This window comes from Solenopsis invicta, chromosome 2, assembly GCF_016802725.1.
Source record: "Solenopsis invicta isolate M01_SB chromosome 2, UNIL_Sinv_3.0, whole genome shotgun sequence".
Classification (NCBI taxonomy): domain Eukaryota; kingdom Metazoa; phylum Arthropoda; class Insecta; order Hymenoptera; family Formicidae; genus Solenopsis; species Solenopsis invicta.
The window spans coordinates 7,591,133-7,604,309 of record NC_052665.1 but is presented as its reverse complement, the minus strand read 5'-3'; the positions used below and the strand labels follow the sequence as shown (position 1 = coordinate 7,604,309).

The 13,177-nt window shown below is 39.4% G+C and overlaps 1 protein-coding gene across 3 annotated transcripts in view; it reads left to right on the top strand.

The window, feature by feature from the left end:
- LOC105200781 (protein O-mannosyl-transferase TMTC1) overlaps window positions 1-13,177 on the top strand; it is a 128,121-nt gene that overhangs the window by 52,897 nt on the left and 62,047 nt on the right. For 2 of the 3 annotated variants that reach the window (XM_011168500.3, XM_026130058.2), the window contains exon 2: window positions 3,505-3,682. In XM_011168500.3, coding sequence (XP_011166802.1) covers window positions 3,505-3,682 — 178 coding nt within the window. Of the gene's footprint in view, window positions 1-3,504; window positions 3,683-11,013; window positions 12,554-13,177 lie in introns of those variants that run through there. The other variant, XM_039446380.1, reaches the window with a different exon arrangement.

Here is a 13,177-nt window from a genome sequence, read left to right as displayed (position 1 = left end):
CTACTTCCCTTGCGTGAAAGCGGAAAAGGATATTAACGAGACGAAAAGATGAAACGGTAGGGTCTCTACAGCGACGTAGTGGGAAAGTAAACTAAGCCAACGTGATTTAACGACATCGTTCAAAATTTTAATACCTCATTACGAAGAGTCCGATCTTTCGACTTTTTGCGACGCGACATCTTTAGGGGTAGTCCTTTGAGGCCCAATGTTTCCTCGAAAAGCTCGCCGGGCGATTCATCTTTACAGCGATGAACTAAACTTCATTAGTTAATTACGTGCCGGAACTTCGCCAAGATTTTCTTTTCAGGATGCTGATTTTCGCTGAGCGACTCGTGCAACCCTATGCTAGATGACGTTTTCAGGAACGTGCAAATCGCGTTATTCTAGGGAAACGAGTGTCCGATTTCAGAGGTCTTTCCGTGATTAAAGCCCTTCATTTAGTTGGCGCGAGAGCCGTTCGTTTCGTCCCGAAACACAAACGCAAAAGTGATAATGACGGAACGGCGGGGATAAGTATTGATCGCGCTCTGCGGCTGGCCAGTAGTTACGGGCCGGTGTGGTCAAACAGTCGTAATAGAACCGGTCGTGGTTAGCCAGTAGTAAGAGCGTACCTGCGGTCAGACAGTTAGTATCAGGTCCCGCTGCGGTCTGATACGAGCAACTGTTCTACTTCGTCATACTATGCTTCTGTTTTGAAACTTTTGATGGTTGTATCGCCAATGTTATCTCAACTCGAAAATGCAAATATTTTATATACACACACACACACACACAGAGAGTGTCCTAGAATTAGCAGAGGTTCTTTTTATGAGCAAATTCTTCGAAATATTCTAAGTCGAAAATTCTAATACGAAAATATCGAGGCCATCCTAATACTTTTTTAATTATAAATTATTAAAGTTATTCAATCGTAAGGCCTAGAATTCACGCGCTTGTTAAAATGTTATAAATTCATAATCAGCACATTGTACAATATAATCTAATGTAACACTAGAATATCGAATTACGTACTAATTATTATTATTATTAAAACGCAATACGATATCCGTAATGATAATATGATAGAAATAGAATTAATCTGGGATTATTAAAAATATAACACAAACTACAAAAGTCAATGTCGTACCTTGTTAGCTTGTCGTACCTTCTCAGGAGAATGAATAGAGCCGTTTAAATGCGTTAGGCCGAATTCATTAAATGCATAATTACGATCTGAAAATCATGTAAGTAAATTTATAATTTGGAAGGAAAACTGTTATCTTTAAATAAATTAAATTAATTTTTTTAATTTTTGTTTTTTTTAATTGTGTTAAAAAAATTTCAAAATTTCATTATTTTCAAACAAATTAATAAAAAAAGTATGATAAAAGTTTCATATATATATATATATATATATATATATTGTCAGTTTAATACTAAAACAGAGTATTATTGTTATTTTATTATTAATGGAGTGCACAATTATTTGTTGCTACACAACTACAGATAAATATAATACATATCTCCTCGCATAAAACAATGTATTCTAAAAGCAGACATCGAAGTTAATAATTTTCATTGTTTGTACATAGACAAAGAGAGTCTGTAATTATTTTCAGACCTTTCTTCTGTGCGTCTGAGCGAGCTTCAATGATGACATGAATAAAAGATATGAGAGGAGAAATTCGCGTAGAGTAGAAAGTTGCGCCGACGAAGACAAATTGCGTTACAGAATTCTTCAGGGGAAAAATATAAATGATTATACGCAAAGAGCGAAGAAGAATGAGGCTGGAAATAGAGACGTTTGTAATGTACAGCGATTAATCTCCGTGTTTTTCAAATCGAAGACAGGTACCAGCTGTGTTAAAATACATTTACCTGTTGTTTATCGAATAATGCGTCGGCTTACATATTTAGTGCTAAGAAATATATTATACAATTGTCTTTATTTATTTAATCGCATAACCGTGAGCGAGAAACTGTATCAATATCTGTTTAATATCCAAGTGTGATAACGTAATATCGACGCTGCAATACGATGTACTTCATTCCGTAGCAGGAATGCAGGCGCACGCCGCTCTGCTTGGAGAAACCAGTTAGAACAAACAAGAAGCTCCTAAGTATACAGCCCTCATACTCTGTACTTCGAGCCGTTGCGTATATCAGAAACTTGCAAACCGTGGATACGGCAGAGAAACAATAAACTTTGTTAGTAATATATATATATAAATGCGAAAGTACGGTTCTCTATGTTGATTTTTAAACGGAACTCGAGCGCGCCGCTAATAAAATTCTTATCCAGTCGATCGCTTCGCGAAATAAATTCGCATCGTTTTAATTCGCTGTATAACAAAGAATAAAACGCACTAGCTTCGCGGTGACATCTGCGATTTCTATTCTGCGATCGACGTATGCGCGCTTTTTGCTTGATCTAGAGCCAAGGAAGAGACAGGATACGCCTCCGACTACCTATGATCCTTGACACCTGGAAACGAGCCAAGCGCAGGTCCTCCGAGGGCGTCGAACTTATGCCGCCGGCAGGCTTCCAAAATTATAGCTCGACTGCGTCAGCAACTACGGTGTTTGTTTTCATCTCGATGTCGGCACGACGATCCCTACATATACTTTCCGACATTTTTCATCTCCTACTTCTTCTGTCTCGCCTGTTGTCTCAAATACTTTCTCAACAATTAACTACTCGATGGAATAACTACGAAGGATGTCTTGAATTGATACTCGACACTCGCGCGCACGTGTATCAAGCTCGATATTATTTTCGCTAATGAACGAATATATAACATCAGTTACTTTAATCTGCTCAAAGAAAACAGCGTCCTTCGGTTAGTTGCGGCGAAAAGGAAACGGTCGGAATGGTTTTCTAAAATCCGATTATTTCGGCCGACTTAAGCGGATTTTCGTGGAAACTACGTCACGTCCGCGTTTGAAATCCATTGTGCTTATAAACAAAAAGATGACAGGATTTATCTTCCGACGTTTCTTTGTATCCGGTAACAATGAAATTTGTTCTCTTTCTCACAAGTAAAGATGATTCTGTGTAGGTGTCGCAGAGTGGTCCTTTGATGCAGAAACTGCGCTTTGTAAGACACAGGCGCTTTAATTTTTGCTTTGTTAATGAATAACATTGTCCTGTACGATACAAATTGATAACGTAACAGTACAATGACAATCAGTCTTTGTCTATTTAATTCTGCAGAAAACGTATCACGTGAATTATTTTTGTAGAGAAGCACATTTTCAATGAAAATGCCAATTACCGTATCTCATGTTTGTCATCTAATAAGTGTCATAAAGATATGTCAGTTATTTATGGAATAAATTAGTGTTACGTCTTTCCTTAGCCCTTTAATTGAACTAATAGAATCTGCTATCTGTAATCCGTCATTCATTTGTAATCCAAGTTTAACCAAAATGCCACGTAATTTATATTGATCCTACGTTTAAATACATCCAGCACCACAGTCGCTTTTCAATATCTAATACCGGTTTCGTTTTGATTAATTTTAGGTTGAACTACTTAATGGCGGGCTTGAGTCCCATGTGGTATCACGCCACGAACGTCGCCTTACACGCCGCTGCGTGCATCTTAGTCACCAGAGTGAGCCTCGTGGTAGCTGCACTACGGCCGGGATTCGCAGCACTCGCCGGGCTGCTGTTCGCCACACATCCCGTGCACACGGAAGCGGTAAGTGATAAATTACGAGATATTCCGGGAAGAAATGAGACTATTTCGTCGAATGTAACTCGAATTTTAAAATCTGATCTGATGAAGCGAAAGAGACTGGTTCTTACAACCTATATAAAACGTTTTCGTTTCGTTTGTTTGTCGTTCAGCTAATATTCTATAGCATATTCGCGAACATGCACTTACGCGTTGCACGGTTCGCAGCACAAATTCATCCTAAACCAAACAAAACAACAAGATTAGTAGAGTCCACTCGCCACGTAACCGCTCTGCGTGCGCGAATAGAGTCTGGCTGATCCGCTTTTCCTAAGTGCATAAACGTAATTAGCCTAATCTTATTATGGCTATGATCGTGACGGACAGAATTTGAAGTGTTCGCCCATGTCACCAAAGAGAGGAGGGGAGGGGGGGGGTGGTAGGCAGAGGAAGAGAGAGAGAACGACTGCTGCTTCGAGATAGACTTGTTTTTGCTGTAATCAACGTTGGCGCTTATCGGCCATAAGAGAAACAATTAGTTGGGATGTACGCGCGTTACTTTAGCTGAATCGTAAGTTTTCTTTTGAACTATATAAACTGGAGGAATAGTATTAGAGCTGGGAGAGTTTCCATCAAGTATTTCTACACGGCATCAGCGAGAATGATAAACTTCGTCGTTAATAATATTACCCTACTTAACCCGCTTTACTTAAGCATGTAACTATAAAGCTTTGTCCGTCGTTATTGCACAAATTATGTTATTATGTATGGAAATAGAAGTTTATAGAGCGTTAGATTAGGAAGTTGAGAAACGGCATAGAACAATGCATCGGTAATTATAATACGTTCGTCGAACGTCGAAGTTTACGTAAATCGATTGGAGCCCCCCGTTCTCTCTACATCCTATAGACAATCGCTGAAAGATGGTGTAGCTATCGATAATTTTATATTGGCTCAAAATCATTTACGGAAAGTTTCAGTGCACGACGGAATTTTATTTCTTTTAATTAATATTATTGCGCTGCTCAACGGAACTCACGTTTGTTCGCGGCTCGACGAAACATGAAGCGCTACATCGTGATCAATACGTCATAATTTTTTATAATTATGAATAAGCAATCACGAGAAGAATGTATGGGAATCAGATTGTATAGATACGCAGATAAAGGCGAATTCCGCGTCATTAGCACGGGATCGTGCCTTTTGAGTGGAATTACTAGCGGCACACGACACTGGTTCGCAAGTCCGGTCTGCCCATTACAAGCTCGACCTGCTTGCCGGTCACGCACTGCATCCTGTTACATCACGTGCGTGTGGTATTGCATGTATTACTCGTTGCGTGCACCGGCCAACCCTCGTTGCCAGTGTCACTATTGTGATATCATGTTCATGTACGCGGACGGCCAAGTCAGATAATAACGTGTACTCGGAGATCAAATATTCTACCGACCGTGATTATTTTTGCGCAGAGTGAAAAATATCCCGCAGTCATCTCGTGAATGCTGCGGTACACGACGGAATCAATTTTTCCTGCCTTGCTGTTGCATGTAAAATTTTTGTCGTTTTTAGTTGCCGCGCAAGATAGACCGTATCGACCTGATTTCATCAATATCTAATGCCGACCGAAAATAATCAGTGCCATTTTCACATTTGGAAACAGCAGGAAAAGCACCATACGCAACAGATGTAGCGTATTCAGAGCGTGTTCCGAAAAATTCGCGAATCGAAATAAAGCTAGTCAGAGATTGCGTTTAGACGGTCACCTGTTATACGGTCATTAATGTTACTGTGACATCACTGATATTACGCGCGACACATATTTGCGACTACAGTTTGCGTGATTGGCCATTTTTGAAACCTTGTCACACAAACTGCCGTTTGAAATAAAAATTTACAAATAGCTACTTCAATTTGTCGGGAAAACTTTCTTGTCACGGTATTTTGATTCGCGAATTTCAAGACACCCCGTATTTAGCAGATTTCGAAATGTTAACAATTCGCTCATGCAAAAGTTTTACCCACAATATTTTTACCCACATTAAATATTAAAATATGTTCACATCAATCAGCCATCATTTAGCCTCTATCGTGACACAGAATCGGAACAAAGCTTCTTACACGATGTCGTTAAAAATTCTCATGCTTTTTGAATTTATATTCTTCTGTCACGAAACGTTCATTAGCTCGATATTAATAAATTATACTACCATGTCGTGTGTAGTATCAAATATGCATAAGTATCGGAAATCTTTCACCTCAATCGGGAAGCGCGATATCAAATGATTCTCCGTAGTATTAACGTTCAGTTTATCCGCAACTCCTGTTTCGCCTGTCACAGTGTACAATCCGTTATCACAAGCGTTGCTCTGGCGGCAATCGCTGATTCTCCGTCAGTCAAATCAGTTAGTGCGGTTTGATTCTATTTACTGAAATGATCGGCTGGTGAAAGCAGCGCTAGTTTCTAAATTAAGTTCTTCGTTACACCGCTGAAAGGAATCTCTCATTAATTAAGTACAAGGCCATTGGAGCGTTTGGCTTTTGGTCCGATGTAAACCTGGCCTGGAACAAAGGACGCGTTTACAAGGCCGGAAGAAGAAGGGTTATCGGATGAAGTGAGATCGTCGACCGTCATCCTGGACTTTGGTCGCCGAACGCGGAAATCTCTACGATCGATCAATTACCATGCCGCCATTCGTTACATAGGCCGCATTCTACTCGTGTTCGTACGACTAATTAATTGGCAGAAGTCCACCGGATATTTACATCGATCGAATAACGAGTTGGTCTTTCTACGTGCGCATGCTATCTAGAAAAACAATAATTTGTTTCGCGTATAAAAAAAGCTTGAAGAGATCGATTTGTAAACTAGGAAAAAATATTGACGTTTCCATCTATTAAAAATGTATAGAAATACAGGCTGATTAAAAATATTCTCTGCGATTTTATATATGTATATAAATTAGATTTACTACAGATGACACATCGTTAATGGCTATTCGATGTGTGTAACAAGGGCGTGTGTTAGATATTGATTGAACTGACTTTCAGAAATCCAAAGAACGTTTACACGCAGCCGTTTGAATAACACATCAAAGGTAATCACAGTTTTATTCGAGCTGCAACCGTTGCACGTTTGAATCAAAGACAACTGCTCGTTACAATCTTCTGTTTTGTTCAAATCTGTATAAAACATTCGAGTCCTGTCTGCCTTTGATTGGCGGGCGAAACGTACGAGATTGTAGAGAAAAAATTGTACGAGAAGTGATGATGATATTTCGTAAAATGAACACGATTTTTTTATAAAAATGTTTAAAAAATCTCATTTTACTTCCATACAAATCTTAAAGGCAGTGAAAGGCGCTGTTAAAGATCTTATTTCGATAAAAGATTTTTCTGTGTTTTACGAATGAAATAATATAATTCGTTTTTTCTATTTTTTTTCTTTTACCAGCGTTCCTATAAAAAATAATTAGTAGGATATAATGTTGGGATAAAACAATCATCCTTTCTTCAAGAGATTATGAACGCTTTAAAATCTCTTTATCTCATCTTCATTCATTTGTCTCAATATTGCGTAGAAAACGCTCAGGTTATTCGATAAGACCTTACGATCATGCAATCTCTTCATGCTCACGAGCGTCTCGCATCGCTTCTGGCTATAAGTCGCGCTCGATATTAGGATTTGCACACGAAATTGGATGCATCGATTTTTCGCGATACATCCATCGGTATCGGCAGTACTCGCGTTATCCGATGGGACGAGTGCCGTGGGCGAACGACAAAAAGTAGTCTAGATTAGAATTGGAACATTTAGATCGCGCGATATCGCTCGGAAGTGCCTGGCGAAGGTATACCGGCCATTTTGTAAAATCGCCGCCCATCTATTCGGGTCGGAAAATGTATTCAGTTCGCTAAGTGATTCGGTTGAATATTACTTTATTATCTTACTCACACATCCTTTGTTCTTCGCGTACGTAGAAAGCCTGCGAAGAAGAAGAACAATTCTTCGAAATTACAGCTATCTTATCGGATTAAAACGCGCTCGCTCTCGTACAATGGAACATGAAAGTCGCTCAATTCCATCTCGCCATTAAGTGAGCATAACGAAACGATTTCCATAAGGGAAAGTGAACATTTAGAAAAACTGTGTTCGAAAGAAATCACTAAGACTAAGATTTTGCCATTACAAATACTCGTTTTATATACCGCTGTTTGAAGAGTTTGTAATAATCTCTCCATTCATCTCATTTTTCTCTTTTTTTATTCTCTTTTTTTTGTATAGCACTTTCGTGCGCATATATCGCGTTTAATATTACAAGCAACAAGCAAAATGCAATCGTAATAGTATATTGCTTTCCACTTTATCACAAATTTAATTTTATCACCCAACTTAAACGCGCGTAATAATAACTCAAAGGGGAATATTAATTCGCTAACTCTTTGCGCACCATGATAATACGATTAATTGGTCAGTATAAATGTTTATCGCTTCGAGTATTTATTTCGTTTATTGCATACGTGGAGAAATAGAGACGTGACTAGAGGCGATTTACAGCAATAACAAAACTCAGCCATTTATATTGCAACATTTGTTTTCCGAAGAATGCTTAAAATAGTTTTACAGTTCAGACGGTTAGTTTTCAATGTTTTATAAATAAATAGTATAAAATATATATATAGATCTCACCGTGAGAGACGGGCTAATACTTTTTCAGAAAAGCGTATGTTTGTAAACAGCTTGTTTCAGACTGGGTTTTTGCTCGGAGTAGGAACCTTTGAAAACTGTTTAGTACTATTGTCTTTACTCAAAGCGTCCCACGAATTGAAAAAGAAGAACGCGGTTCTTCCGCTGTGCGCATGTATCGTCGAAAGCAAACGGGTGGGCTAAAACAAAATACGTGTTCCGTTTCACGATGCACGGAAGAGAAGCCGCTACTTCGAAACATTCGCGGAAGGGAGCAGAGAAGGCCGGAATAAAGAGGGAAGACAGATCGAGCGAGATGCGTCCCGAATGCCTCCTCTTTTCATCCAAAAGAACTAAAGAGCATCAACGTGCATACCGGAATGTTTTCTAGGTATTGTTGGAAAGCGCGGAAAGGTAAAGGGGAGGGGGGGGGATACATTCCCGTTAAATCATTCGTAAAATCGTAGATGCCTCTACAGCACGGTGCGATTTTCCCGACGCGAAAACGGAAACATTTCTCCGTGTGCAACAGTCCTTGTATTCCAAAAATTCAACAAGATTGTCCGCAAAGACACCACTAACCTGCGAAAAAATTAAAAAAAGAAAAGTGTTGACATCGCGAGGTGCGCACGAGACGCGTGATAAATGACAGCCTTATATCCTTTGTTTCCTCTTTACGTAGATAGCATAGGGAGGATTGGTGCAGCATTATCTAAGTATTGCGCCGCGGTTAAACTATTCGTAATATCGTAGACGTTGTGAAGTTAGCACCGTATTTTTAGAATTTTCTACTGCTTCCGAGAGATCGATACCGAGTAGAGATGCCTTTTAAAACCCATCTCCTTCCTTCTGTATGTAGCAAAAATCACACAAAATTTTTCATCTTACATTGAGAATGTGCTACTGAAAATTTTACGATTTTTAAATTTAAAATTGATTATAAAGTTAAAAACGAATGAGAGGTAAATTTAATATACGCGTTATTGCTGAACAGTTCCCATTGTAAATTTGTAAATGACCTCTTCATCTTCTTGATGAATCACTTAGCATAACCACTGAAAATTATATGAATCGCGGAAATTGTACCCGTCATTCATTGCACAATGAATATGTATTATGCAGTATGGCAAACTCGTGTTGGTATATATATTCTGGGATAATTGTACTTAATACATATAATAGCTTGGTTACTAAATTAAGGGAAGCTCAACCGGTTGATCTAGATTAACAAAGTAATTCGCGAATCCCTATGGATTACCAATGACCAGTACCTTGGAATTAGCAAAGCTCCTATAGATTATACATCTCTTCGACAATTGATCGTCGAAATTGATTAATATATATGTATAGTATACATCCATTATATATATATATATATATATATATATATATATAAAGTACAATATCTTATAACTAAATATATTGCACTTTATATTTCATTCGAGATTTTATTGCATATTATATATATATTGTTACCTTGCCGTAAATTCCACTTTAATTTATTATCGCGATCTACGATAGACATCGCAATATACTCACTAATATATCAGTGAATGGTGTATAAAATATTGTTAGAAATAGAAAAGAGAATAATGACAATATCATTTCCGGGATATGCAGCATCAATGCAAAAGGAAATTGGAAAAAAGTAACAGAATGTCTTTATGAAAGTACAATTTTATCTTTCCGTCGTTTAATGCGAAGCCATTCGCCACGTCGGAAGAAATTTATCGGAAGTATACATATCATCAACGGCAAAATGTATGAGATTTGATGATTTTCAGACATGACTTTAAAAGCTATATTATGAACTAACAGGCTCTAAAATTATATTGCTGATTCTTGTCGATAAACTTCTTTCAAAGATCTTTTCGTATTTAAATATTGTTCATATCATTTTTTACCAATAAGTGATATGCATTGAAAAATAAAATTTATCCAATTATTAGCAACCAATCCGAAATTTATTCTCCTTGATGCTACAATTATTTGTAACATCGTATTAATTTAGTTTATAAATACCTAAAAATGAAACGTTTAAATAATTTAGACAAGATTAAATATGCAATAAATAGTAATATTATGAAGAAAGTGATGTGAGCTGTTATATCGATACAAAGCATATTATCGCATGTATTACGTACATACATTATTATCGCGAATGTATCCGATAAGAGTCCTGACAAGAATATCATAATATTAAAATTTCAAGAGCCGAATAATTACACGTTCGAGTCTGTTAATTAAGTACGTTCGCCTTCATCCTTTGGCGGAAATCAAAAAGGTTCCAGGAGACATATTCATTATCTCGTGGACCATCGATTTCGACGTTCTCACCCGAGGGAATCCGCGGGCGCCGCCGCCGGTCGGCCAAGTCGGCGACGACCTGGAGTTAACAGCGCGAGTTTAAAAGTGATTTATCTCTGATTTATGGAGGAAAGAGCACGGCACGGAAGCCGAAAGTTTCTCGGCTTCTCGGCGACGAGGCGGAAAGAATTATCGGCCGGGTACAATGGACAGGCGGTGATATCGTTTACACGTCGAATCCCACGGCCGTCCGTTCTGCGCGAAGAAAGACAAAAAGGATGTCGGCCGCCTTCCTCGCCTTTGGGCGAGGAAAAAATATCGCGGCTCCTGCGTGCTCGGCGGATTTTCAGTGCGGAGCCGCGCTAGAAACGGAAGCACCCGCCCGCCGAGACGGAGAGCAGTTGAATTTTCACGGCGGTAGAAGTTTGTAATGAAAAATTTAATTCGCTGAGGAAACGAGAGTTATTCTCAACAGAATATTTTCGCTACGGCAAGCGTTTTACTGCTCTCTCTCTGCAATGTCGCTGTTCGTTCTCTGCCAGCCTTTGATATTTCCCTCGTTTCAAGACGTTCTTCTCGCGCGCCTCAGACCCCGGTCCGTTTGCAAATATAGTTCGTGTGTACTTTGTATTCCGGGGGCTTAATGAAGGAACTTGATGTAAATGTATCGACGTCAATGTAAATCCTACATTCTTGTTACTTTAACGTGCGGTATAAACGCAATTTATCTAAAAGCACTTACACATTATTGGCAAGATTCCGCCTCGCTAGTTTCCTCTTGGCCGCGCGTGCGTTTGCGAAATCCCGCAGTGAAATATTCATGGCGATGGTATTCGCGACTACCAGCAGCGTAATTCCGCGCACGATTCGTGGGACGTCGATTCAAAGTAGAAGAGGTAACCTCGTTTCGCGCGGACGAAACTTTTCTCTCCCCATTTCCAGCGGTGTTCCTCCCTCTTTGAGCTGACGTCGAAACGTTACAGGAAACGTGTCGCTCCGTTCCCAAAGGAGTTTCGCCGAGTAGTCGATGTTCAGAAAATATCCGTAAGTTGGTGACGCGAGCAGAAACATTTGTCTACGATCGGGTGATTCGAGGGACGCATGCAAAAGTGCAGTTTCGTACAACATACATTCGTCGATGTGAACAATAAAATGAGGCAGAATAGTTTATTAAGCAACAAAGCGACTCGCATTTGGTTGCCTGCGCTCGCGACGCGAACGCGCTTGAAACGACTTCGTTACTCACGTACTCACTTTTGTGTGTGTGTGTGTGTGTGTCTTTTCATTCTTCTCATCTCCTTGGTTCTACACTAGATACAAAAGGATATCGCTGGCGTCTCACATCACGCTCTTCCTTTCAGAAGCAGCTGAAAGTAGGAAGGTATCAGCTGGTTCAAGTCTAGAGTCGAGAGCTCCAAGTCTTGATTGCACGATTCATAACGCTCAGAATCCGGGCGTATTTGCCCTACCCTCGTCCCTTAATTCTCTCCACGCCGGCCTTGTTCTCGGCTACCACGTGATACGACGGATCTTTACTTCTGGACGAGGTAGAGGTCGCAGAAACTCGAATTTGCGCCTCTATACTACGGGGAACGGTCACGAGCGAGGATTACGTCGGATCAAACGGGCGTGGTGTAGAAACAAATGCTTCTAGGCGTGCGAACAGCGAATACCAGAGTCTCAACATTGTAATTTATCACTTTCAGGACGGAATCGTTTATTCCGCAGAAATATTTCAACGGGACAAGAGTTTCCAGCATTTCCGCATTAGCGAGGTACCGGCCTCTTTCATTCGCAATCTCGGCAATGTACCCTTTTGTTTTTTTAAAGAGTCGTAAGCTGGTTGAATGAAAAGTCGCAAGAGTAACGATTTAAAAAATTTCGCGCAAGCTGACGCGGAAGCGGTGACCATGTAAGAAGCGTGTCTTCTCGAGCAGCTTGCTCGGATATAACGGGGTAAATTGAGGGAAAAATTGAACCGGTCCTTATTTCAGTGCGCAATGTTTCATAATCCGTTAAAATAGGTATATTAAAATAGAGTAATGTACTGCAGCTTAATTTTCTTCCCTCTCTTCACTTTTATGTTACCTGCCTACATTTTCATGTCTTTGTTCCGCGCTGTCAGTTTCCTTTTCACGCAGAGAAAACTCTCCGCTGAACGTATATCCGATGTACACGCTATCTACATATGCATCCCCCTATAGATATACGTCCTTTGAGAGCGATGCTGAACTTTCACAAGCGTTCTGCAAACAAGATCATAGGAATCCTTCTCACACAGACATTTTCTGGACTACTTTCTAAGCCGTTTTTTTTTTTTTTTTTTTTTTTGTAAATGTTTTAACTTATCACGACGCATATTTCGTGTCCACCTTATCTAGTATTCACGTGGGAATTGTTTAAAATTCATTTCCGAAGAAAATATTATAAAATTATTGTTTAAACGCAGCGAAATGTCTTTGCGACGTACGATACGATATGAATACGTCATGAATGTAACGTAGACACACAAACTGTCATTTTGCCTG